Source organism: Hylobates moloch, unplaced genomic scaffold (genome assembly GCF_009828535.3).
Source record: "Hylobates moloch isolate HMO894 unplaced genomic scaffold, HMol_V3 SCAFFOLD_2, whole genome shotgun sequence".
Taxonomy (NCBI): domain Eukaryota; kingdom Metazoa; phylum Chordata; class Mammalia; order Primates; family Hylobatidae; genus Hylobates; species Hylobates moloch.
The window spans coordinates 173,150,056-173,177,553 of NW_026652277.1; the positions used below are offsets into that span (position 1 = coordinate 173,150,056).

The window sequence follows — 27,498 nt, forward strand, 5'->3', positions numbered from 1 at the left end:
TGCACATATATGTCCATTGCAGAACTATTCACAATAGCAAAGACATGGAATGAACCCAAATGCCCATCAAGGATAGACTAGATTTTTAAAATGTGGTACATATACACCATGGAATACTATGCAGCCATAAAAAGGAAAGAGAGCATGTCCTTTGCAGGGGCACAGATGGAACTGGAAGCCATTACCCTCAGCTAACTAACGCAGGAACAGAAAACCAAACACCACGTGTTCTCACTTATAAGTGGGAGCTGAACAATGAAAATACATGGACACAGGAAGGGGAACAACACACACTGGGGGCTGTCAGGGGGGTGAAGGGAGGTAAAACATCAGGAAAAATAGCTAATGCATGTTGGGCTTAATCCCTAGGTGACGGGATGATAGGTGCAGCAAATCACCATTGCATACATTTACCTGTGTAACAAACCTGCACATCCTGCACATGTACCCTGGAACTTAAAATAGAAAAAAATAAAAAATAAAATAAATAAATGTAAAAACTTAGCCTGTTAAAATAAGGCTAGAATCAGTACAATTATTTCATCCATTTCATCCAGTAATATTTCATTCTTACAACAGTAAACCACAGCGTTTCCTCTATATTTAAATAATTTTCTTCTAAAACAGGGGTCAAAAAACTAATCCAGTCTGCACCTGTTTCTGTAAATAAAGTTTTATTGGCACACAGCCATGTCCCCCCTCCAAAAAAAAAGAAAAAGAAAAAGAAAAAAGAACATCCGAACATATGATTGGAAAAGAGAAAGAGATAATTTTTTCATAAAAAAGGTTGGACCACCAACACCTTTCTATATGCTCTATAATTCTGCTAAAGAGAATACAAGTAGTGCTGGAAAAATATATTTAACTATAGAACCACAGTTAAAAAATCATGTATTTCTTATATACTCTACAACTGGAGGTTACACTGAGTTATATTCCACACAATTTAAAAGTATGTTTTTAAATTTTTTAACTTTTATGGATTTAAGGGTATGAGTGCAGTTGTATTACATGGATATATGTGTAATGGTGGGCTTTAGTGTACCACCACCCAAATAGTGTACAGTGTACCCAGTAGGTAGTATTTCATCCCTCATCCCCCTTCCACACTCCCACATTCTGGAGTCTTCAATGGCTATTATTCCACTCTGTATGTCCACGTTACTAAAAAAAATTAGGTTTTGGCTATTAACAGAAATCTATAAAATTTTTTATCACTTTCCTTTTTTCTTATTTTGATGGATCTCTTAATTATTATGATTATTTGCTACAAACATTTTGAAATAAAAAGTATATTTGGGCCAAATTTTATGATTTTTTTACCCTATTACCAAATCACATTACTTCATGTGTTTGCCAAGGTCTTCAAGCAAAAGAATAATGTAAATACTTAAATAAATAAGTTGCATACCTCTATGCTTTTAATCCTATTCTCAGTGATATCTGAAATTCCAGTATGAACCAAAGTTGTTTTAATTTCTTTTTCCAGAGCTTGTATCTCATCCCACTTGCTGAGTATTTCACACCTCTTCTTTTCAACCTTCTCAATAAGAGTAAGTTGGTTTTCATCAATTATATGTTTCTCAGATGATTCTGGAAATATTTTTTAAAACAAAGTATTACCATGTTTAATATCTCAGTTATTATTAATAGCATTATGTATTATAAACAATATTATGTATGCTATAGTATATATAACTATAAAATATAATTCAAACTCGAAGCATGTCAATAAAAATAATCTGACCCAAGAATGAGGGTATTCCTCCTTTAATTCATTCCTCTAATCAATACATATTTGTTGAACACATTTTTGTGCAGACACCGGGGTAGGTAGAAAGGTTCAATGGTGAATTAGCCTTTTCCAGAGTGTGTGATTTAGCAGTGCAGACCAACAAGAAACAACAAGAAAGTGACAGTGGCAGAGTAGAAGTTGCAACGGTAAGACAAAGCAAGAACATCAGACACAGCATGAGGAAGGCTCAAGGATGACTTTGCAAGAGAAGTGTGGCTAGGTTGAAACACAAAGGATAAAGAGAAGTTAGACAAGCAGAAAGGTTTTGGGTGGGAGCAGAAGACAGAATTTAGACATTGAGGGACAATGCTAGGAGGGAAACGGGGGGCAGATCTGAGATTTGTGACCTATGTTAAGAAATCAGTCAAAGATGTTGAGGGCTTTTGATATGGGGAGAGATACAATCAGACAATGATCACTGTCTCCAGTGAAATTGTGTCCTGAAAGTGGATCAGACAGCACAAGACTAGAATCAGAAAGACCTGTTGGGAAGCTATGGCAATCATTCACACAGGTTGATCAGGTCAGGATATGTATTGGTCTGTTTCACGCTGCTGATAAAGACATACCTGAGACTGGGCAATTTACAAACAAAAGAGATTTAATTGGACTTACAGTTCCACATGGCTGGGGAAGCCTCACAATCATGGCAGAAGGCAAGGAGGAGGAAGGTCCATCTTACATGGATGGCAGCAGCCAAAGACAGAATGAGAAATATGCAAAAGGGGAAACCCCTGATAAAACCATCAGATCTGGTGAAACTTATTCACTACCATGAGGACAGTATGGGGGAAACTGTCCTCATGATTCAATTATCTCCCACCAGGTCCATCCCACAACACATAGGAATTATGGGAGCTACAATTTAAGATGAGATTTGGGTGGGGACACAGAGCCAAACCCATATCAGAATAGCACCCCCAGCATGAAGAGAAGTGAACAGCAACAACAACAAAAAAACTATTTAGGAAATAGAAAAAGAAAACAGACCATAGTAATTGACTAGATCTGGCAATGTAGAGAAGGCAATGTTAAGAAAATGTGGCACATATACACCATGGAATACTATGCAGCCATAAAAAATGATGAGTTCATGTCCTTTGTAGGGACATGGATGAAACTGGAAAACATCATTCTCAGTAAACTATCACGAGGACAAAAAACCAAACACCACATGTTCTCATTCATAGGTGGGAATTGAACAATGAGAACTCATGGACACAGGAAGGGGAACATCACACTCAAGGGGACTGTTGCGGGGTGGGAGCAGTGGGGAGGGACAGCATTAGGAGATACACCTAATGCTAAATGACGAGTTAATGGGTGCAGGAAATCAACATGGCACATGGATACTTATGTAACAAACCTGCACATTGTGCACATGTACCCTAAAACCTAAAGTATAATAAAAAAATAAAAATAAAAAAAATAAGCCCTAGGTTTTAGCTCAGTTGTAGTTAGAAAGAAAACAATGAGTTCAACGAAGCATGGAGGTAAGAAAGAACTTGGTTTCAATCCCAACTTGGCCACTTATTTCAAGCTGTGTTGGAAGAGGTTGAGGGGTAGGAGAGTGAAAGTTGCCTGGCACATGTTTTATGGCTTTCATCTCCATGTGTTTGGTGATACCATCCACTGAAATAGCCAGGGGGATGCCAATTTAGAGAAGGAGATGATGAGTTTAATCTCGGACATGTTGAAATACCTATGGGACACTCAAGAGGCCACGTCTAATAGGCACTTGGATATACAGATCTCAAGCAAAAAAAAGAAGGGTTTTTAGCAGGTAAAATAGATTTGAAATTTAAAAAAATGTTAACTCTTCCAAAGAGATGCTGGAATCCAAAGAATATCAACATTTAAGGAGTACAGAAAGGAAATGGAGACATCAAGTGATCCACTGATAAGGCCAATTTGTCATCAATCAGCACAGTTATATACTAATTAGAATGGTGAGACTTAATTTTTTGAGAAAAAAAACAATTACTACTTTTTGATAGGAACAAAGGAGTTAGAAATATTAATAACCCTTCCTTGTAGATAGTAAACAAGATGGAAGCAACTGCCATCATTCAACTTTGCCAAATTTGGAAGAGGAGAAACTTTGACATTAAATTTTGAAATTTGGGGAAATTAAGTAGGCACATGATGAGCTAGCTAAGGGGATAGAAATGGTCATAGTTAAGCTTCTACACAAACTGAAAGAAACTACAAAATAAAGTATTTGTTTTCCGCCTTAACCTAAGCTGAAGGTTTCAGCCCAAAACCATCAGCTGAGTTCAAAGAGGCAAAAAGGAGTGTCAAGCCAAAGAAGTGACCTCCACCTCATCCCTTTTCTACCCTGAAGACATAATTATAGGGAAAGACTGAGGTATGAAAATGGGGACATTCCACAGCAAATGTGTATGATTGGAGGAGCAGGCTCCTGAGATAGAAAGCTTTGGGAAAAGAATAAAGCAGGAAGAACCAGGGGCACCAGGTTTGTTCCATCGCAGTGAAAGAGTGATGGGAACAGTGGGCTGGGATCAAACACGAAGAAAGATTACTAGAGTTCTGGAAAGTTAAGTCACTGCATCTTATTTTTATTAATCTTTGCCATTTTTTTTATTAGTGGCTAGCAGTAAAGCCCTTAAGTTTCTGCTTTTTTGTTTTTTTGTTTTGTTTTTAAATCGTGGGCCTGTTTTAAGAGAAAGCAAGGAAACAGAAAACACCAAGCATGGGTCCTATTTCATGTCTGTGAGAGGAACCCTACAAAGAACAAACAACATGTTGGAAGAAGGAGGGAAGCAGGTGACCTCTGAGCCCTGAGAAGGGATGGAAGGAGAAGCAGAGTCAGCCTGGGACAGAGAACAGGCAGGACAAGGGGATGCAAATCAGGCGACAAGAAACCTGTGCAAGGACATCCAGCAGTGTTAACAGCACCGGTGCTGCTCATAGGTAGAAAAGAGGAAATAGGCAGAAGGGGGAAAAAGGTGGTAAAAGCACTCTGGCAGGGATCTTTGAGGCCAAGCTCTATTAAGAATTTAAAACAGGATAGGCCTGTGAGCATATCCTACTGAGAAAAAAGTATCTAAAAACAGAGTATGAGTGAGTGTTTAACAGACTCTGAGGGAAAATGGCATTTCATTTAAAGTTGGAAAACAGTCAAGGTTAATGAGCAAGATACTTAAACTTATTTTTATCATTTAATTGCATTCTAAATTGTATACATTCAAAATAATTTTAATATCTATTTCGTAAAATGTTAATATCTATTTCATAAAATATTCATAAAATGTAATTAATTCCTCATGAAATGCATATTCTTCCTCACAAGTAATAATAAAAAGATGAAGAACAAACAGGCAGTGACCACCATGTGCCAGGCCCTGTGATCTTGGGTGATGTGGGTGAACACACTGAATTCTCGCAACAAAACTCAGAGGGAGCACCAGCATCTTCCGAGTTGACAGACAGGCAGCCAGGCTGCAGCAGCTGGAATAATGAAGGTCACAGCAAAGCACCCATAAGGAAGGACATCATACAGACACCTGCCTGATCGTTCCTTTGCAGACTGCAGCAATGCCAGCTCCATCTCCAGTTCACTTCTGAGTCTACAATGTGAGGATAAACAATAGGGAAATATTAGATCCCCATTACATCTTTTTTCTTTTATCTGTGTTACACCACAAGTCTCCTATAGTTGAGAAATTAAAATAGATCTGCTTACTTTCTAACACAACAGATACTCTGAAGATATTTATTAAATGACAGCCTAAATCAGTCAAGTTAAACAGAATAAGACTTTCTTACCAAGATTGCATAAGCCTTTAAAGAGTTAGTTAATTTAAAATAAATGACTTCCTGTAGAATTTATTGGTATTTTTTGTTAATGGAATTGCTAAGAAGGAAGAAGGCAAAAAAATTTAAAAAATAAAATAAAAAAAAAACGTAGGATTTTACACTCAGAGGCAAACAACATGTCAAGGGCTATGGAAAGACTTTCCTGATGCTGAAATACACTGCATCTTTCCTGTGTAGTATTATTCTGTGCAACAGATACAATTTACAAATTTCACTATGTTTAAATTAAAAGTAAAATACAAGAGGCCAGGCGTGGTGGCTCATGCCTGTAATCCCAGCACTTTGGGAGGCGGAGGTGGGTAGATCACGAGGTCAGAAGACCGAGACCATCCTGGCTAACACGGTGAAACCCCGTCTCCACTAAAAATACAAAAAATTAGCTGGGTATGGTGGTGGGTGCCTGTAGTCCCAGCTACTTGGGAGGCTGAGGCAGGAGAATGGCATGAACCTGGGAGGCAGAGGTTGCAGTGAGCCAAGATCGTGCCACTGCACTCCAGCCTGGGAGACAGAGCCAGACTCCGTCTCTTAAAAATAAATAAATAAATAAATAAATAAATAAATAAATAAATAAATAAATAAGTAAGTAAGTAAATAATACAAGAAACTTTAAAAAAGAGAAAAAAACCTCTTTGTTTCCTCTGCTTGGTTCAGAGTAACCTACATCAACTATCTTATGTTTTATAGATTTAAAGAGAAAACAAAAAGGAGTCTAACAGGTATTACATATTTTGAGGACAACACTGTGATTTAAAACATCAACATGCAAGTAATTTAATGCCAAATGTCTACAAAGGGCCTAACAGTTTAAGATTTTTACATATATTAGTTCTTTTCATCACAGATTAAGAGAGAAATAGGGTGGTTATTATGACCCTCTATTTTAAGAAACCGGAGCCAGGCGTGGTGACTCATGCCTGTAATCCCAGCACTTTGAAGTGCCAAAGCAGGTGGATCACTTGAACCTAGGAGGTGGAGACCAGCTTGGGCAACATGGTGAAACCCCAGCTCTACTTAAAAAAAATACAAAAATTAGTCAGGTGTGGTGCCTATGGTCCCAGCTACTTGGGAGGCTGAAGTGGGAGGATCCCTTGCGCCTGAGAGGTTGAAGCTGCAGTGAGCCTTGATCATGCCACTACACTCCAGCCTGGGCAACAGAGCAAGACCCTGTCTCAAAGAAAAAAATTTAAGAAACTGGGGATTCAATGGATTAATAATAATGATGAAAGTCTTTTCAATATATATAGTAAGAAAATTTTATTTCCAGAAAATTTTTACATATTAGAGTTTTAAATATTACTTAGGTTTTTGTTCTATTGCTTTGTTTTTCTTCTTCAGGGACTTTAATTATACGTGAATTGGACATTATTTGCTCTATGTCATCTACTTTTTCTGACTTTTTATTTCTGTATCTCATTTACATTCTTTTAAATATTTTTCTACTTTTTCCCAATGCCCCTTATTATATTTTCATTCAAAACTATTCTTCCTTGGGTATTTCAGAATTTAGTCTTGACCTATGATATAATTTTTATTTTTTTAAACCATTTTTTTCCTTGGTTTTATTTTTGTTTTTTGTTTTTTTTTTGAGACAGAGTCTCACTCTGTTGCCCAGGCTGGAGTGGTGCAGTGGCACAATCTCAGCTCACTGCAAGCTCCACCTCCCAGGTTCATGCCATTCTCCTGCCTCAGCCTCTCCGAGTAGCCGGGACTACAGGCGCCCACCACCACGCCCGCCTAATTTTTTTGTATTTTTAGTAGAGACAGGGTTTCACCGTGGTCTTGATCTCCTAACCTCGTGATCCTCCCGCCTCGGCCTCCCAAAGGCTTCCTTGGTTTTTATCTTGTTTATTTCTTCTTTATTGTTGTTGGTTTCTCTCCTTAGTTTTTAAATTTATGACTCAAGATTGTTTTCACGTCCTGAAGTGCTCTTTGGGAACATGTAATTTAGCTTGGAGTGCTGTGCTACAGTTTTCTTCTTGTTCAACTTTATTATTATCATTCCTTGGTAAGGCAGGGACTTTCATCAGGTAAATCATTTGGATTCTCATTTTCTGTTCTTTTCTCATAGTAGTTTGTATAGACAAAGATTGTTTATGCCTCTGCATTTTTGCAGGCTGGACTAGTGATTTGGAGTAGTATGTGAGATTGCTGATTCACATGGATGCTTTTCCATCAGTGTGGCAATTTATGCTATTTTATTATTGATTTATTGTTTTTTTTGGTGGTGTTTTGGTTTCCTTCGATAGTCCTGGATACCTTGCTTGTTTGGGGGAAAGGACAGTATGCGGAAGGGTTGTGTGCACCTTGATTTTCCTCTTTTTATGAGTTTCTAAACTTTCCTTTCTTGCTCCCTTTTGCCTTCATTGGACATTTCTAAAGGATGCTGCTCCCTTTCCTTTAACCCCCTTCTCACATGTATTATTACCATTTCAAAGTTGTCTTCTCACTTCTACCCTCTTCCAAGTAACCCCACCCCACCCCACCCCACCGCCGCCATCATAGTCAATGCTGCCATCAGCCCAGCAGTCCAGCTGTGTGGCTTTCTCGCGTACGTGGATTCTATCTCTGGAAGTGGTTTTAGAAGAAGTTTAGGCCTCCTTCTAGCTCCACTGATCTCTTTCCCAAAACCTCACTTGCTCTCACAAACAAAGCTTTGCAGCAGGAACATGGAAACTGGTTCACAGCTATGGAATGTTTTCTTTTCTATTTTCAGTCCTTTTTAAATTTTGGATGCATTTGCAATGAATTCAGTTTTTTGGTTTTTGTTTGTTTTATTTTGCCTTGGCATTCACTTTGAACAGAAGTTTAATTTTCTCACTCCAGAAGCAGGGCTCAGTCACCACTGCTTGACATAATTTCTCATGCTTCTCCTCCTCCCAGTGCCTCAAAATGGCCAGTCCAGCTATCTGCCTTAAACAACCACCTCCCAGTGATCATCCACTATGAGACAGTTAAATAAAAACTACTTTCCTCAACCCACTGACCCCCACACCCTGTATGGGCCATGAGAATATGCTGCAGTGACCCAGAAACCACTCTCCATCACAGTGCAACCCCACAGAACTCGTGCCTTCTTGCCCTAAACCCACTGATCAGAATTCCCTGTGGAAAACCTGCTTGGGTCCCACTCTAGACCCAAACAAAAGACTTGGTCCGTCGGTCCTCACTCTCTCTTGCTCCCCTACCTGCTGGTGGAGCGAGTGTGTTTCAGGCAGCTCCCCACTTCCTACCACCCCTGAGAGGTATGCTGCCTTCTTTTCTCTGGGATCTGTAAGTAACAAATCTGCTATTTAATGTGCTTTGTTCTGTGGCCTTCTCTGTGCCTCACCTGATGGACACACTTTAATGTCACCTTTTACCAGCCAGGGCTCTCCTAGAGACTGGCTATCTTGGTAGGAATAAACTAGATACACACCAGACAACCACCACGAGGGCTTCTGCCAGTATAGTCAGGTTTCTTGTGAGAGGAATATCTGGTCACAGGTCAGACACTTGGACATTAAGCCTGAAGGCCAGGATGAGGACACATCGCATGAAGGGTACCCTGAGAAGATCCTACACCGGCCCCACAAAGCCTTATCAGGGGAGGGCTAGAGTTCATAGCCACCCTTGTGAGAGAGACCTCAAGACCAAATTGGAGGCCAGGTGTGGTAGCTCATGCCTGTAATCCCAGCACTTTGGGAGGCCGAGATGGGTGGATCACTTGAGGTCAGGAGTTCAAGACCAGACTGGCCAACACAGTGAAACCCTGTCTCTACTAAAAATACAAAAATTAGCTGGGCGTGATGGTACACACCTGTAATCCCAGCTACTCAGGAGGCTTGAACCCGGGAGATGGAAATTGCAATGAACTGAGATTACCCCACTGTACTCCAGCCTGGGCAACAGAGCAAGGCTCTATGAAAAAAAAAAAAGTACAAATTAGAGGAAAGAATACAACAGTTCTCTGTCTTCTAGGTACACTAGAAGCCAAATTTTGTTTTTTGGTTTTGTTTCTTGTTTTGTGCTCTTGAAGATATTTTGGATATTGCGGATTTCCTTTAATCTCTTATCAAATCATACAAACAGTATGCCCTATCCAATTGTGATTTGACCCTGGAAAATGATACAGAGAGGTTGTAGTAGAAGAGCTTTGTAACTTAAAAAACAATAAGGGCATTCATATAAGATGTCTTAGATCTGCAGCCCTCGCCTATCAGTCTGTCTTCAGGGGACCACCAAAAAAGACAGGAGATTCCTTCAGAAACCTGCCCAAACTCCCCCCATGGACACACCATACTTAGCAGAATGTCTTAGTCACATAGGTGATGGCCTGTAGAAGTAGCCAGATGACAGGCATGATATTAGCAAAAGTAGCATGTTTTCAGCAACGCAGAAATCAATGTAACTGTAGGCTTGTCACATCAGTTTCAGATCTTGTTACAGGAGAATCTAAACATGATCAGATCAGTCCCTCATGCCTCACCTGTCATTCTGCTCCAGTGCTGCTTTTGTGGCTCTCACGAGCATCCTCAGCTCTTCCCTGGCAAGATCCATGTCCGCTGTCTTCACCGGCCTCTGCCCCAGTGCCTTGAGTTGAGCCCGAACAGCCTAGGCAGGACCAGGCGCATGAGGTGAGACAAGCACACAGGGAGGGTGGGAGGACTCCCTTTCTTATTTGTCATTAATGTATTTTCAAGGTGCCCTGGGTTAACATAGACATTCTAGTTAAAATAGGTACATTGGGAGGATTTAAGGGAGGGAGGGCCATTAGGGGAGGGATGGCCCGTCAGTGAAGTTCCCGGTAAAATACCTTTTTCAGTATGTTAGAAGTTTATTTTTCTAAGAAATGGAAAGATGGTAGGGAATTTCACTGTTGGCCTGTGTGGGGGGAAGGACATGCTGGATAAAGTCCTGGAGGCACATTGTCAGTGGTACCGCAATCGTTTCTTTTATGTGAATGAGAAGCCATGTGAATGAGAAGCCATGTGAATGTGCTTGCCATCCGCAGATGTAAAGCAGTGCTGTGCTTAAATGGGGAGCAACGGAGATCTCTGCTTCTTAGGGGATGGGCTGCCAGGGTTTCAGACACAGAAAGAGGCATCCAGGTCCCTGCTGGCCTGGGAATTTTTTCATGCTCACATTTGACCGAGATAGGGACGTATGCCACTTTTTGACTCAATCTCAAAACGTAAGGAACAAGGTAAATTCCCCACTGGAGGCTTTGCTCATTCTTGTAAAGACAAAGGCTGCTTCTGTGTTATGAAAAGGCTCAGCACAAAGAAAATGGTACTCACATCTTATTTTACATGAAGAAGCAAACTAGAACTGATCTCCTTGCAATGCTGTGATCGTTTGCTCATATACAAAAGAAGCAACTATCTTTCCTGATTTATGAAGTAAAATTAATCTTTAAAGTGTATTAAATTCAAAATACCAAAGTTATCTTAGCTACAGTGTTAGATTTTCTTAGGTTTTATAAGTGATAAAGTTATTCCTGCAGTATATTTTCTTATTTGACCAATCACATGTTTAACCCAACCCTGGAAGGGAACACCTGGAACGCTGTCACCCGTTAAACAAAGACATCATGGGGTTTGAGTCAGCTTACAGCATCCAGCCGTCACAATGCATTCTCAGTGTTTTCGCCAGGATAATGGCTGGACAGTGGTTTTTGGAAATTACTGGCAGAGAATCATTTATATTCCCAATTTATATATAGATAGTTGTGTCGCTTGTTTGGGAGTATAAATAATGCTATGCCAATCGAAAGGAAAGTTCTTTATCAATAATGTTATTAAGTCAGCATAAAGCTCATCTATAACAAAAAATATATTAACTATTCTAAATTATGGGGCACACATGGGGCTTCTTGGATTCAGAAAGGTTTCCACTGCTCATGAAATACGAAGCTATGGATAATCAGGCTCTATTCAGGCTCTTTGCGATTGATCGTCACCTCGTACTGTGCTGCAGGCTGGGACTCCAGGAGCGTTGCCATGTAGCGTTCATATTCATCCTGCACAGAAACAAACAAAAAGTCCACTGGCCACTTGTGAGGAGGCCACAGCACAGGCATTTCATGTGTATAAATAATATGGAAGTCAATAACATTCATTTAGATCATTTCAGAAAAATATAAAATGTTCCTACAATGCATTAAATGGTATATGTGCTCACATTGATAAAATCACACCATCTTCGAAGCATCTTTCAGCATTAAGTATTGATTACCTCAGAATATCATAAAATACCATGCAATAAAATATAAAATATTGATCACTTCAGAATGTCATAAAACACCTTGACACAAATACAACAAATTATCTCCTGCCATGCAGAAGCTCTGTGGATTTGGGTCCTACGGGCCTGCCAGGATGAGTTTCCCAGTAATGAGGCATTGCTGGAGAACAGGCCATCAGGTCTCCACTGTTAGGCAGTCCTTGTCATTAGGGAAATTAAAGAATAGCATGATCTTTAAGCTACATAATCTCAACTCAGGGTCCATATGAAGGTCATTGTCCCTTTTATTTTTTTTTTTTTTGCAACCTCTGCCTCCCAGTTCAAGTGATTCTCCTGCCTCAGCCTCTGAGTAGCTGGGATTATAGGCACGTGCCACCATGCCCGCTAATTTTTGTATTTTTAGAAGAGATGGGGTTTCACCATGTTGGCCAGGCTGGTCTTGAACTCCTGACTTAAAGTGATCTGCCTGCATCAGCCTCTCAAAGTGCTGGGATTACAGGCATGAGCCACAGCACCCAAAAATCACTTTCATCATGAAATTACAACAAACCTATAATTCCATAAGGATTCATACATTACACATGTAATGTTAAATTATTAATCTATTAGAATTATAATTAAGTTATGTACAATTTATAAAAAGTTATGCATAATTAGGAAGCTTTAGTGGGAAAATATGGGTTTGAGGAATGAGCTAACTGGGCGTTGATTCCACATGGCCCCTTACAATTTACGTGCCTGCAGACAGATGACCTCAAGCCTCTGCGAGTGGTGGTCCCTGTCTGTAGAAGGGGGCCTGTGATACCTAGCAGAATTTCAGTGAGGCTGGAGATCATTCATGTACACAGAACCTCATGCAAGCTTCTCAACTGTTACGCTGAAGATGTATGTTTCTTACCTTAACTTTTTTCAAGAGATCACCAAATATCAAAGAACTGTTACAAATATCTTCAAAGACTTTTCCAAAGACATGCAGTCTGTTGAACTGCTGAGGGCTGCACGTGCAAATTTTCTGGAGCTCCTGGAGGAAAAACAGAGTCAGCCCATTTCAGGGTGGCTTCATTTTTCTTCCAGAACCAAATTTCTCAGGAGTCAGGGAGGACACAGCTGCCATCACCCTGGCGAGTGGGCGGGGCGGCACAGGGGGCCAGTCTCGGGGTTCTGATCCCTCCCACCAGTTGCTGAGCTTCTTTGTTTCCCTGGTCGCCCAAGATTCGGGATTTTTTAAAAAATCTTTTCTTCTTTATTGACTCCCTTGCTCCCCCTGCTCAAGCATTCACTCTCCGCCTCCACAGTCCCCCAGGGCCCTTTCTCTTCCAACCCCAAGGCCTGGCTGCTTCCTGGGGGCCTGCTATTTTCTTCTCTTTCGTGCATCATCCCCATTTGGAGGTGATGCCTCCAGTCAGCTGTTCTCTGAGTCGGTGGCAGCCCATGTAGATCTTCCCCTTACACCAGCACTTTCTGTACACACGTGCTGCCTGGCATACCTCAGGGCGTGACAGTGCCCATCAGCTCTCCCTCTGCCCTCACCGTTCTTCCACCGTCAGCCAGGCAAGCCCTCTCTCAGACCCCTCTGCTGACCTACGAACATCTGATTTACTGTTACAGCCACATGGCCTCCAATGCGTCCGCGATGGGCCTCCCCCAGCTGACCAGTTCCCAGAAGGCACCTTCCTTCATTTCACCCAAACTGTCCCCATTGAAGGTGCTAATGCTCTCGGCGCCTGGTACAGTGCTGCATTCTGCCTGGACGTATCAGGGAAGCCTCAGAGGACAAGCCTCAGCTCACCGTCGTGGCTGTCCCTGACCCAGAGCACTGCACCCAGAATGCTGCACCAAGAGCACTGCACTGAGAACACAGCACTGAGAGCACTGCACAGAGAGCACTGAGCCAAGAGCGCTGCACCGTGAGGTCTGTACCAAGAACACTGCCCCGAGAGCGATGTCCCGGCGCTCTGCCCCGAGAGCACTGCACCGAGAGCACTGCCCCGAGAGCACTGCACTGAGAGCACTGCCCTGAGAGCACTGCCCCGAGAGCACTGCCCTGAGAGCACTGCACCGAGAGCTCTGCACCGAGAGCTCTGCCCTGAGAGCACTGCACCGAGAGCACTGCCCTGAGAGCACTGCACCGAGAGCACTGCACCGAGAGCACTGCCCTGAGAGCACTGCACCGAGAGCACTGCCCCGAGAGCACTGCCCTGAGAGCACTGCACCGAGAGCACTGCCCTGAGGGCTCTTCCTGAGACCACCGCAGGGCCGCCCTCCTCACCTGCTGCAGCTTTCTCTCGTGGCCCGCGGCCGCCTTGCTCCCAGTGAAGTCATTCTTCAGGAGATCTTGCTTGGCGAGTACTTCCTTCTGGAAACGCAGGAATATCCTGTACCTGTCTGCGTTGGTGGCTCCAGCCAGGTAGGAGCTGACATAGTGGTGCCGGTCCCTGGTGCCTCTGGACCCGGCCTCCTGGTACCGCAGCACCTTCAAGTCGGGCAGCCGGAGTTCTTCCCTCCTGCGCCATCCCGGAGGGCCCCGTCCGGGAGGGCCTCCTTTCTTTTCTTCCCTCCCCTCTCTGACAGCCTCCACTGGAAGGGACTCCTCCTCTGAAGTGTGGGAAAGAGAGGCCTGGGGGTTCAGGTACCTGAATAGCGGGGTGTCCTGGGCCTCACTGGGGACCAGCGCCGTGTGGATGGTGAAGTGGGCCAGGGCCTCCTTCATCCTCGCCACCTTCCCTGCGGGCGGCTCTCCCACCTCAGAGGCGTGCTCCCCCTTGGGCCGGTGGGCATTGGGCCAGTGCTGTAAGATCGTCTCGGGAGGCCGGTAGAGCTTGTTGGGGTTCAGGTGTCCAGAGATGTAGAGGTAGACGTCCTCCCGGTGGTCTTTCTGAAGGCGGTTCAGAAGTTTCTTCAGATTACACAGGGTCTTCACACCTGGCGCCTCGCAGTGCTTCCACTTCAGGTACACTGGTCAGAAAAGAAAAGGAGGCTCTTAGGGATCGCTCTTAGTTCCACAGTAAGTCAGCTGGCACACTGTCTGAGAGGGGTAGCCCCTGCCCAAAAGAGGGTCTACAGAGAAGCAGATGAACAGAGTACATGTCCCTGCCCTTAAAAGTCAAAGACACCCGTGCCCGGTCTAGTGTGCTGCTGCAGATGACAGAAGCCCAGACCCCCAGGATGTGCAAGCCACCCGGAAAGCTCAGGACCCTCCAAGCCAATAAGAACAAGACAGAATATCTTGATTTGGCAGAGTATTTCTTACAATATCAGCAAAGGCTCTGAGAGAAAAGTGTACAGTCTTAATTATAATTCTTAATGATGATGTTTAAAGATGTCCTCTTTAATGTATTTCACATGCCGGGGAATACAGAAAGGGTTTGGGGGGCATTCTCACTTAATGCTAAAATGTCTCAGCAGTCCCTGACTAAACCCCTCAATGACCAATGGCACATTCACCCCTTCCTGCACCATCCCCACAGAGCCAACCCCTAGGGCTGTTGAACCGCAGTTCCCTCCTCTGCAACATCAGAATCATCATCTCGATCCAAATTGTTGATTGACACCCAGATGGAACCACTTTTGGCAAAGAGGCACATGGCCTAGAAGAGATACTCCATAAATTCTACCCATTTTTGCTTCAGGTCTATAGTACAGATACCATGTTACTGAACACTTCAGATAGAACAAGAGCAGCCCAGATTTGCCCCCTTCATTTGCTGTTTTCTAACCTAAGAAGGAGAGTTTCTTTCTGGGACCCTGTGTACTGTGATGGCCAAAGGGCAGCAGGCCCATCCATACCCTCCTCAGAGAAACTTCCTCTGTCCATTGAGAAGAAAACCATCCTTCTCTGAGTCAACAGAGGCGACTGAATCCTGGAGCCAATATTTTCAGCAGAGGGATGCTAGAGAATCGCCGCTGTTGATCAGCTTAGTCCTTCAGAGCAGCCACTTAAGAAATGATTAACAGAACAAATTCTCCAAGACAACAATCATTGTAATTCGTCAAAGGCATGAACACTTAAAGCTCTAAAAGGCACCTTGTACCAACTCTATGGACGATGGAAGAAGGAGGCGACTTCATTGCTGTTGTGTTATCCTTTGTTTATTTTATTTCCAAGAAGGATTTGAAGCCACCAGCAAGTCAATCGACACAATCATTTTCCCACTTCAAACGCTTTTTCTTTTGATTGTAGTAAGACCTGCTGGAGACAGAAGTGGAAACTTCTGTCTGCCACGTTCTTGTGATATATGCCATGAATCCCCATCATGGCAATAAATATTTTAATCATTTCCTATCTGAAAACATTGTGTGTGTGTGTGTGTGTGTGTGTGTGTATCCTGCCTCTCTGCCTGAGAGAGAAAACAAACAAAAAAATGAAAGTTTTAAGAATTTATTGGAAATTATGACTCTTTTACAAATGATCTGAAAACAAATTTGCTGTCAGTAAAACCAAACCAAGTTTTGAATATGTATTGAATAGGAACATGTAGTAATAGGTCTTAGGCTACATTTGAATTAATACATATTGCCAAAATTTAGTATTAAACATTTTTAAACAGAGGTTTTTTATTTGTTTATTTCTTTGGAAATGTATCCATCCCCCCACCCCCACCCCACCGACCCCAGAATAGGACAATAGGTCTTTAATGTCAAAATTATTACAACTCAGGCTGGGTGCAGTGACTCACGCCTGTAATCCCAGCACTTTGGGAGGCCAAGGCGGGTGGATCACTTGCGATCAGGAGTTTGAGACCAGCCTGGCCAACCTGGCGAAACCTTGTCTCTATAAAAAATACAGAAATTAGACAGGCATGGTGGTGGGCGCCTGTAATTGCAGATACTCAGAGGCTGAGGCACCAAAATCGCTTGAACCCGGGAGGTGGAGGTTGCAGTGAGTCGAGATAGCACCACTGCACTCCAGCCTGGATGACAGAGTGAGACTCTACCTCAAAAAAAAAAAAAAAATTTAAATCACTGTCCCATGTTGTCTGATCTCTGGGAAACTGAGAATCCCATGGAAATTCTCCTTGGTCTCGTTCTAGAACATTCATATTCCCTCTGCATTTTTGCCCTCTGCCTTCTCTGCCCCTACCCTAAAGTCAGTGCACATTCTAAGAAATGTATTCCTGGAAAGACTTCCAAGAACAGAGCAAAAGGCCCAGACCCACAGGCTCCCTGCTGTGGAGAGCAGGAGCCTCCCTCAGGACAGGCCTGGCCAATGGGGGTCTGTCCTCAAGTCCTGGGCTCCCCTCAGAGAACTCATTGCAACACTCACAAAGAGCATCCATCACTCCCCTGTGTCCGTCCTACCAGCTGGAGAATCTTTTCAGACTCCACTGAGATTGCAATCTGGCCTTTCCTGAACCCGTGGATAAACATCTGTTGTCTGCCCCACGCTGTACTGTGTGCTTCAGGCTTCAGGGGTGGGATAAATGTGAGCCCCCAGGAACCTGGAAATCCCACAGGGAGTGAGATGTAGACCCCGGGCTAGAGGGAACCTGAGCCCAAGGGAGAAGCACGTGCCTCACGTGGACTCTGTCTCAGGGTGAAATGTTTCGTTCGGAAGCAGAATGATGGGACCCAGAGCTGGCCACCCTGACGCCAGGTCAGGGAAAGGGGACTTTACCGGCTTAATTCAGGTGATGGGCCTTAAAATAAAGTGATTAGTCTGGATGGTCAGGGCTCTAATCTAATCACATGAGCCCCTAAAAGCACAGAAGTTTCTCTGGCAGGAGTCAGAAGGGAGAGGTGGAAGAAAGGGGGTCAGGGAGGTTGCAAGGAAAGGAAGCTTCCAGGCTCGCTGGATCCCAGGTGGAAGCCACAGGCCAGACGGAAGGAGACTTCTTAGGGCCAGGGCCTCTGCTGACAACCGGCAATTCCCCCACCGCAAGCGACAGGGTCAGGCCAGCAAGTCCACTGGGCCTGGAAGGGGTTCTTCCCCAGATCCCCTAGAAAGCAGCAGAACTGACCCTACCCTCGAGTCCAGCCTGGTGACAGCCTGAAGCTCTCTGTATACAAAGAAGAGAAAAGACAACTCCCCAAGGACTGAAAGACCCCTTTTTAAAATGACTCCCACTGTCTATTCCACAGCCGGTGTGCGGCATGCTGATTCAATCCCCACCACAGCCCAGGAGGTAGGCGCCATCCCATCCTCCTTTACAGACGAGGAAACTGAGGTTCAGGTGGTCAGATGGTCAGCTGCCTCCAAGACCATGCTCTCAACCTGCCCACTCACCTGTACATGAAGGGCACTAAATGCATTCTGACATCACACAACAAAAGTTCTTTTAAATCATTTTCTTGTTGAGATTGCTTTGGTCAGTCTAACAAGTTTTCTCTCTGCCCAGATTTCGTCTGAATCAGTCGGTAGTCCTGTTTTAGTCCCAGCACATGGTGGGTGGTGGGAAAAGCGAAGGCTTCGAAGTCAAAAGACCTGGGCTTACCTCCCCACAGACTCCCATTCGTAAAATCACATTAACAGCACCAGCCTTCAGGGCCACGGAGACAAAATAAAGGACTTCTAACTTGATGAATGTGGACGCGCTGAGCTTTGTGGCCATTTATAGGAGCGCGGAAAGGCAGCATGCCAGGGAATGCTCTGAAGTGCGGCTTTTTAAAATCACGCTCTGAACAGCCTGCAACCTGCCGCTTCGTCCTTCCTCCTCCTCCTCCTCCTCTTCAGGCTTCCAGAGACTCCAACACACGGCGCGTCGCTCCGCGCAGGTCCATACTCGCGGGCTCCCACGCCCACACGGCCCTCACCCCCCACCTCTGTGCTTTGCGCGCTGGTTTCAGATTCCCTGAGGAGGCAGCACAACCCCAACCCAGTCCTCAGCCCTAGTGACCCTGGAGCCGGGGTGCAGCCACCAGAAAAAGATTTTCACGTTTCAAATCAGTCTCCAGAAGCCCATCCCTCCACAACCGAACATCAAGCAAATCTCACAAGCCAGCAAGAGCCGCTCCAGGCCACTTACATTCAGGCTCCCGCTCCTCCGCCATCGCTTCCTTCCCTCCAGCTGCCTGGGCTGGGCTGTCGCCGTGGAAACCACAAACATTCTAAGCCCTCCTTGGCTTCCTTCGCTGCTGAGCAACCAGGCACAGCCCCTGCTGCGGAACCTCCCTCCAACCCCTCCCCCCTTCTGTGCCTTCTGGAACAGGGAGTATTGGTGTTGGCTTGCTTGTTTTACTTTTTAAAGTGAAACACTTTTCGTGATCTGAAAAATATCAAAGTATCCTCGCATTCCCTAATTCCTCTCCAAAGCCCAGGGGGCAAAAGATAACTGGTCTTCAGGCATCTGCTATAGAAATGTGCAGATCGGACAGTGTGTAACTCACCCAACTGTACCTGGAGATCCAGCACAGAGTAGGTGCCAGTCACGAAGTGATCATTTAGTCACTTTTTATTATTATCTATGTATTTTCTAGTGGGGAGTTGAAATCCTGTGGGGTAATTTGCCCAAGGTCAGTTAGCAGAGAGTGGAACTGACAGATGTGTAAATGTGCATCTGTATGACTGCAAAGTCCATCCTCTCTCCTCAGGCGATCCCATGTGCCAAGGGAGGGAAAAGCTAAACCCTCTGTCTTTGAAAACTGTAATTCTGTTGATATGTCTTGCAGCCAGTAAGAGAGTACTGGAAGGGCGATTCTACTGGTTCTTAGAAGTAACTTTGACACCAACCCTCACTACTTACAGCTCTGAAATGAGAAAGACAGTGATGCAGGTGTTACTGGTTGTGAGGATGGAATTACACGGTACTGTGAATGAGGTGGGCACGCAGTGTTTTTTGATTCTTTGTTTCTGCTGATGCTGCCTATTAGTTCAAACTGCACCATTTTGTAATCCCAGGCCCATTTTGCAGACCCTGGTCAAAGTGAGATATTCCACGGGGGTCAGACCACGAGAAATATCCTGCCCAACCACCTGACTTTCTTATTATCCCCTGCCCGGCAAAGCCCCAGCTGAAGGAACATCCTCATCATATCCTCTGCTGGGCAAAGATCCAAGGAACATTCCATCACATTCCCCCCAAACCAGGAGCATTCTATCACATTCCCCCAAACCAGGAACATTCTATCACATTCCCCCCAAACCAGGAACATTCTATCACATCCCCCCAAAAACAGGGCCAAACCACCTTGCCATGGAACGTCTTATCAACATCTTCTTGGGAAGCAGGCTATACCCACCAGGCCCCTCCCCCCCAGGCCTACAATTGCCCCAGCCTGTAAGCGGCGGTCAGCACTGGCATTAACCTAGTCCCCCATCTCTGCAGGTCTTAGGCTGGACATAGAACCGGAATCGCTGGAGAGCTGCCAATTCTCTCGCTTTCTTTAAGCCTCGCCTTCCCTTCCAAACATAACACTGGACAGATACTTGAAACGTGAACATTCTGGAAACCAAGAAGCTGCCAGGACCCTCACCTGCTCAGGTGGCTTCATCACCAGGTGCATTGGAATTCCACCTGTGAAAAGGTCACCGGAGTGTTTACTGCTTGTCTCTCTGGAATGTGCATGGCAGTTAGACGTCTTAACTACGACAGAAAGGTCGACCTGAAGATGCCCAAGCTGCATAAGGATGTCTAGGTATGGGCTCCGGAGAGGAAACACTGTGTGCCCTTCACCTGCAGCTCGTTATGAAATAGGCTCACATGGGCTCCCGAGAGGAAACACTGTGTGCCCTTCACCTGCAGCTCCTTATGAAATAGGCTCACATGGGCTCCGGAGAGGAAACACTGTGTGCCCCTCACCTGCAGCTCGTTATGAAATAGGCTCACATGGGCAGCAGTCCAGGTTTTTAGATAACCAACAATTAGAGATGAAGAAATGAGACTCTGTGCTCAGAATCCTTTAGTAAACTAGTCAGTTTCATAAGTTCTAAAATAGTCCATCGCTTCCACACTGCGCAGTCAGGCAGAGAGGTGACAATAGGTGTTCTCCACTTTTCCTTCACAGACGGGCAGGAGGGACAAAGGGCCCCTCTGCAGGCCTTGGGAAGGACAGTGATGAGGGATGCATCCCACCGCGAGAGCTGCTCAGCTCTGGGGTTCAGCCTGTGCTACCCTCACTCCTGCAAGGAGCACAGACATTATGTGGAATTGCAGAGTATTGGTTTTGATCAAAAGAAAATAATTTGTTTTTAGGGCCTCAGTTTCTCCCAAGTCATCCCTTATGGCAGAACACAAATGCAATTAAATTAATTCATCCACCCCTTACTTATATGCTATCAAGATCAGAAAGTCAATGATCAAATCAATATCAGGCCTTAAAAGCTCACTTGTGACTCTCCTATTGCTAAATATTTCATCAAAGCAATTGAAGCAGAAACATACTTAATGACAACATTATCAGCGTCATGAATTGATGTGCCAGAAACACACTGGATCTTCCTTGAGGCCAGACTTCTATGTAGAAATGGCCAAGAACTACTCAGCAGGCAATTTGTGCCTGCACATATTTCAGTGACTATGGCTGCTGTTTTGCTTATCCACTCCAGATAGCGCTTGAATACATCTTAAAACACTTGGCCACTGAATGCAACCCAAGGGTGAGGCCATTCTACCATCACAACTAATCCATGCATCCACCCGTCCTTTCATCCTACCCCTCATTCCAGAAAAAAAAAAATTAAAAATTAAAAATATTTGTCTACTATTGTTTCTTTGCTAGGACTGCAGAAATGCATAATTAATTCCCTACTTTAAAAATGCTCGGTGGAGAGGAGACCACTGGGGAGTAAAATGCAGCGTGATGTGAGCAGCAGTGGAGATGGGCGTGGACCGGCAGAGGAAGGAGTGAAGGATTCTCATCTCATGGGCTGCGGAGGCTTCCAGAAAGACCAGCTGTTCCAGGCATGCAGGATGGGCAAGCAGGAGTTCCTTGTCAATCATGGGGGAGGGTAGGGGAGCATCGGTCAGAAGAACTGATGGGTTCCAAAACGGAAGAGGTCACAAATAAGTGATTCCAGTGACTGCTTTTCAGCTATTAGAATCTGCTGTGCAAAAATGAACTGACTTGCAATAACTTAAAACATCTTTGTGCTTCCTAAGCTCTGGAGAAACTGAATGATGCTTTTAAGAAATTTTAGATAGAATGCAAAGCAAATGCTGGCCTGGCAGGAGGATGCAGGTTGGGGGCGGGATGAGAATTCTTGGATGGGGCAGGGGCAGAGTCAGGAGGGAGTTTCAGTTTGGTCCTGAAGATGGCTGAAGGGCATCAAGAGTCACTGAAAAATGTTTTACAGAGTGGGGTATCATCACTTCTTTCTAGAGAGATGACTGTTGCTATACTTCATAGATAATGAAGGGAACAGTGCTAAGAGCCAAGAATGACATCTCCAGTTCTAGGCACGTAAGCAATGGTGGCTGGCAGTGACACTCCAAATTCTCCACCCTCCTCTTGATGTGTCAGGGAAAAGCCTCTCACCCATCCAAGGCCAAAGGGCTTTGCTCCTGGGCTCTCTTGCCCTCTTGCTTTTTCAAGGGCCCCGGTTCATTGGTCTGTTTTTCCTCTGTCTCTCTTTTCCTCTCCTCTCCCCTCCTCTCCTCTCCTCTCCTCTCCTCTCCTCTCTCTCACTCTCGCCATCTCTCTCTTGCATCATTCATCTTTGCTTTTCTATAGGAACATTTCTATCAGAAAACCAACATGCTCGTTTTTCTCATCTCAAAAACACATATAAACAAGAGCTTTGCATTGACTCTACACCTCTCTAAGGCAGTATTCCACACAACAGATCCAGGTCAGAGTCTGTCACAAGGAAGCTCTTGGCCGGCCTGCCGAGGGGGAGGAAACACAAAGCTCTCGCTGCACCTGCGTTCTCTGTGAGGGGGCCTCCCACGGCACTGTTATCTGTGGCACAGGTGGGCTATTACCACTTATCCCAAAGCTTCTCCTGTGGAGCCTGGATTTTGCCCTAAAGGTAATTTTCTGCAATATAGCTTCATGTTTGAGTGCAAAATAACTATAAGACTCTGGAAGTTTGAAAAATCAATGAAGAAATGGTGCAGTCAGAACACACCTCTTGAAGGGCTCCCTAACATGCCTTCCCCACCCCCACCACCCCAGCAAGTCCCTTTCCTCCTGTGGAAAGTAAAACAAACTTCATTCAATGGCATTTGTGCATAAAAACTGCATTTCTTTATCTTCAAACTGTTGTTTATCACTCACCTACGCCTGTTTCCAAAAGCTCCATTATTTTTTCAACTGTGAAAATGATTTGGGCATCTTGGGTCAAGACAGGAGACATCATGATTCCCTCATTAAGTGAGAGGTACGTGGGTCATAAAAGCCCCCAGCACATCCATACCCTCTGCTCACTCTCTTCAGAGACCACCCATCGACCAGCTGCTTATACGACTTCCCACAGACAGCCCGTGTAGACAAGAAAATCCACTCACACCATCTCTCCGTCCTCTCTCTTCCACCGTGACAGCGGGCCACTCCCACTTCCTCCACCTTGCTTTTTTCTCTTGGAAATCATTCTGTACCAGTGCATAAAGAGCACCTGACTTTTTACGTGGCTGGGCAGTGTTCCATCGTGTGGCTCTACTGTGATTTATTCCGTCCACAGACCACTGATGGACATATAGGCTCTTTCCATTCTTCTGCTATTAAATGCCACTCCTGGTCCTCCAGTCACTTCCTGCGTGTGTGAATCTGTAGGTAAACACAGAACTTGAGCACCTGGGGTGGAGTCGCCGAGTTTGTGCCCATGGGATGTTGAGAAAGAGCATCAAATTGTTCTCAGAAGGGTTATTACAGTTTGCTCAATCCCAGCAGTAATGAGAGTGCCTGCTTCTCCACCTCTTCATTACCAGATGGCACTTTCAAACACAATGTCACCACACTGTCTGATCTTTGCCAATACAAGGTTGCCAACCAGATGTCAAGAGAGAAGGAAAATCTACAATGAAACTGTGAAGGAAAAAAAAAAAATCCCTAAGGTGTTACAAAAGTACTTTGTAAGTGCAGTGGTGAGTCTTAAACTATTTTACGTAAGATGACCAGGGAAGGCCTCTGTTTGTTTCTTGTGGCTACCATTATAAATAACCACAGACTTAGCAGCTTGAAAGAAACATCAATTTACTTTCTCACATTGCTGGAAGTCCAAAGTCTGAAATGGCTCTCACTGGCTAAAATCCAGGTGTGGGCAGTGGGCAGGGCTGCTTCCTCCATGGAGGCTACTGGGGAGAGTCCCCTTCCTTGCCTTTTTCAGCATCTAGAGGCCACCTGGTTCCTGGCTCCTAGGCCCTTCCTCCATCTGCAAAGCCGGCGAGGCTGGGAGAGTCTTTCTCACATCCCAGACACCCTCCTGCCTCTCTGTTTTCTCCTTTTTTTTTTTTTGCAATGGAGTCTCACTCTGTTGCCCAGGCTGGAGTACAGTGGCACGATCTTGGCTTGCTGCAACCTCTGCCTCCCAGGTTCAAGCGGTTCTCCTGCCTCAGGCTCCCAAGTAGCTGGGATTACAGGCACCCACCAGCACACCTGGCTAATTTTTGTATTTTTAATAGAGACAGGGTTTCGCCATGTTGGCCAGGCTCGTCTCGAACTCCTGACCTTGGGGGATCCGCCTGCCTCAGCCTCCCAAAGTGCTGGGATTACAGGCGTGAACCACTGTACTTGGCCTGTTCTCTGTAAAAGGAGCCCTGTGATGGTACTGCTCCAGCCCAGATAGTGCAGGCTCGTCTTCCTATTTTAAGCCCAGCTGATCAGCAGCCCTGATCCCCGCTGCAGCCCCATATCTTCTCTGCCCAGTGACCTCATATCTTCACCAGTTCTGGGGATTAGAGTGTGGCGCTCTTTGACTGCAGCCTTCCATAGGAGGTGACAAAGAGCCAGAGGAAGAGAATTCTTGGCATCACACTAGAGAATGTGGTGCAGACCTGACCCCCCTTTTCCAAAACTCGTGTGTGGCCTGACACTGGAGGTAGAGCATTGGCTAGGGATGGCAGAGATGGTTCAAATCGTTGTCTGTTTTTTGTTGTTTGCATTTCATTGGTCTGATTTGTTTATGATTAGAGAGATTTGAGGGATCCCATGTTGAGGGAATGGGGCCAGTGGAGTGAAAAATGTTGAAAGTCTGGGAAACAGGTGACATTTGATTTCATGACTTGGTATGTGTCTAAAAGGTGTGTCTGGGCTGGGTGCGTTGGCTCACGCGTATAATCCCAGCATTTTGGGGGGCCAAGGCAGGTGGATCACTTGAACTCAGGAGTTCAAAAGCAGTCTGGGCAACATGGCAAAACCCCTACCAAAAGTAAAAAAAAATTAGCCAGGTGTGGTGGTGTGTGCCTGTGGTACCCAACTACTTGGGAGGCTAAGGCAGGAAGATTGCTTGAGCCTGGGAGGTGGAGGTTGCAGTGAGCCGAGATCGCACCACTTCACTTCAGCCTGGGTGACAGAACAAGACCTTGTCTCAATACATACATACATACATACATACATACATACATACATATATACATACATATAGAAGTAAATTTGAAACTAAAGAAATAGGTAAAAGGTGTGTGTGACCTGCTCCAAGTGACTCTTGCCATAGACAAGGGGGAAAGAAATTCCCCATTGCTGGTGAAGGTAAAAGCAAACCAGAAGTGGAGTAGTCCAGTTCCCCAGATGTTTTCCGGTCATCCCGATGTTAACGTAGTTCTCAGGAAAACACACCTAAAAGTGAGGCCCATATGCCTCCCGGGGGGATGATGTCGAGGCACTGACCGTGGGGCACACGGCCCTCTCCAGCCTGGCTTTGCAGAAACCAGAGGCCCTAATATGATGCCCTTTGAATTTCCCCAGGGAGTGGAATTGACCCAGTGCAAATGCAGGGTGACCTCTGTGAGCTCGCAGCACAAACACAGGAACCCCAGCATGGTCTGGCTGCAGAGTCTGTCTGATTTTCCAATCAAACCCGCATCTGTGGGGAAACAAGACATGATTCCCACCAACTGTTTTTCAAAATATTTGGAGTTGCTGATTATTTACTGTTTCTGGTTCTTGTTTCATATTGCTGATATTTTCATTGGTAACAAATGGTTGCTCACATTTCTAAAAATGAAATAATGGGAGGCCTATTGGTTCCTGAATACAAGGGCTAGAATGGAATGAATGGCGCCTTCCTGGGAGCTGTCCGCTGCTTCCCACTTCCACAAGCGTTTCCAGTGAGGCTGAGGGTTGTTCCCTGCCCTTGAGAGCGGAGACCTCCCCCTTCCAGGGTAGATGGGTGGCCAAGGCTTGTCTTTCCCCCCGGGGATTTTCCCAACAGTACGGCAGACAGAGGGATTTTCTGTGTGTAGAACCCAGGGTGAGGGAACATCGCTACTTTAATAAAAAAAATAAAGCCAGAAGTTGTCTAAAAAGAACAAACATGGTTGACTTTTTAAATTCTTAAGGTTAGGAAATGTGAGCTGTCAGGGGGGAGATCTGAAGTCCTGGTTAGTGGCCACCCTCTGGGCTGGCAGGGGAGGGATGGCCTCTGGGAGACTTTGGGTGCTTCCTTGATCTCTCTGAGCCCTTTGCTCCCTTCTCAATGCAGCACCACAACCCAGAGTAGCCTCCACTGGCCGCCCTGCACTGTGCTGAGAAGAGTGCCACTCAACACCTGGAGGGTTCCGTCAATTCTTTCCTTCTAGCATTCCCCACATTTGTCTACACAAGCCTCCTCCCCACCCCACCCCACCTCCTCAGAGGCACAGAACTGATTGGAAGCATGCCTGGAGACACCCTAACGTTTATTCTCTCCACCCTCTTCCCCTAAATACAATGGCACCGACACTGAGTGTTTTTGGGGAGGGGGTGGCACAGGATAATTTAAAGCCATTGTAATTTTTGCTTTGTCCACTCTGGGCTTCCCTTGTCATTCCCGAATCCCAGAGGGGTTTATGACACAGGCAGAAAGCAGGCATTTGGAATGATTCTCCTTTCTTGTTCTTGGTGTTTGTTTTGGAAACTGAATGTCATTGACCGTATTGAAGGATTTACTCTGGGGGAAAAGGAGACGCAGTGGCCTTTGAGAAGGGGAGGAGGGGAGGGGAGTCCAGCCCGGAAAGAGGACACCAGTGTGGACGGTGGACGGGGACTCCTGCCCCAGCAATGGTGCTGTGCTGGCCTGCCCTCCACGGGGTATCTGTCATCAGGACCCAGGCCAGGAGCAGCTTCTCAGGAATGCAGAGACGCCTTCCTTGAATGCTTGGAACAAACCTGAGAGTCTTCCAGGAACTGAAGGACGTCCTTGGAGATAAGTGGGATAAAAATTCCCACCACCTAGCAAAAACGGAGTCATCAGACTTGAGATCTGAAAATGAATTGAACATTTTTCCTCCACCTGGACTGTAGAGTATGGCAGATGCCCAGTACAAGTCACATGTACTCTTCTTCCAAGGAAAAGCAGCAGAGTGAGCGACCGTATGCCTGCCACCTAGGTGACAAAATTAATACTCCGACTTCCTTATCTGTCTCTCCGTCCACATTTTATGCTGAACTCTTTGAGTTGGTAGTAAAGTTATGAGTCTTTACCCCTAGATAATTCAGCACTCAGCAGGTCTACTAAAGTAAAGACATTCTCTTTCAAAACCACAGACCATGGTTACTGAAGAAACCAAGTCATGACTTCTGTCTGCAGACACCTAGCAAATATTCCCAGTTCCCACTTTCCACAAAATTTC

General features: G+C 45.1%; 1 protein-coding gene and 1 long non-coding RNA gene across 4 annotated transcripts in view; one reads left to right on the forward strand and one right to left on the reverse strand.

Moving 5' to 3' along the window:
- The window catches only part of CUNH6orf118 (chromosome unknown C6orf118 homolog), a 29,451-nt gene extending 10,575 nt beyond the window's left edge, over window positions 1-18,876 (reverse strand). For all 3 annotated transcript variants that reach the window (XM_058430877.1, XM_058430879.1, XM_058430875.1), the window contains exons 1-7: window positions 18,820-18,876; window positions 14,127-14,812; window positions 12,756-12,878; window positions 11,574-11,633; window positions 10,101-10,225; window positions 5,327-5,385; window positions 1,412-1,593 (exon numbers count right to left, since the gene is read on the reverse strand). In XM_058430877.1, the coding sequence (XP_058286860.1) occupies window positions 1,412-1,593; window positions 5,327-5,385; window positions 10,101-10,225; window positions 11,574-11,633; window positions 12,756-12,878; window positions 14,127-14,812; window positions 18,820-18,844 (1,260 nt within the window). In that variant the 5' untranslated portion in view covers window positions 18,845-18,876. The remainder of the gene's footprint in view (window positions 1-1,411; window positions 1,594-5,326; window positions 5,386-10,100; window positions 10,226-11,573; window positions 11,634-12,755; window positions 12,879-14,126; window positions 14,813-18,819) is intronic.
- A 199-nt stretch (window positions 18,877-19,075) lies between these two features.
- On the forward strand, window positions 19,076-20,260 carry LOC131382876 (uncharacterized). The gene is made up of 3 exons (XR_009212493.1): window positions 19,076-19,208; window positions 19,463-19,611; window positions 20,119-20,260. It is a non-coding gene; the product is annotated as an uncharacterized LOC131382876 (long non-coding RNA).
- Window positions 20,261-27,498: the final 7,238 nt, after the last annotated feature.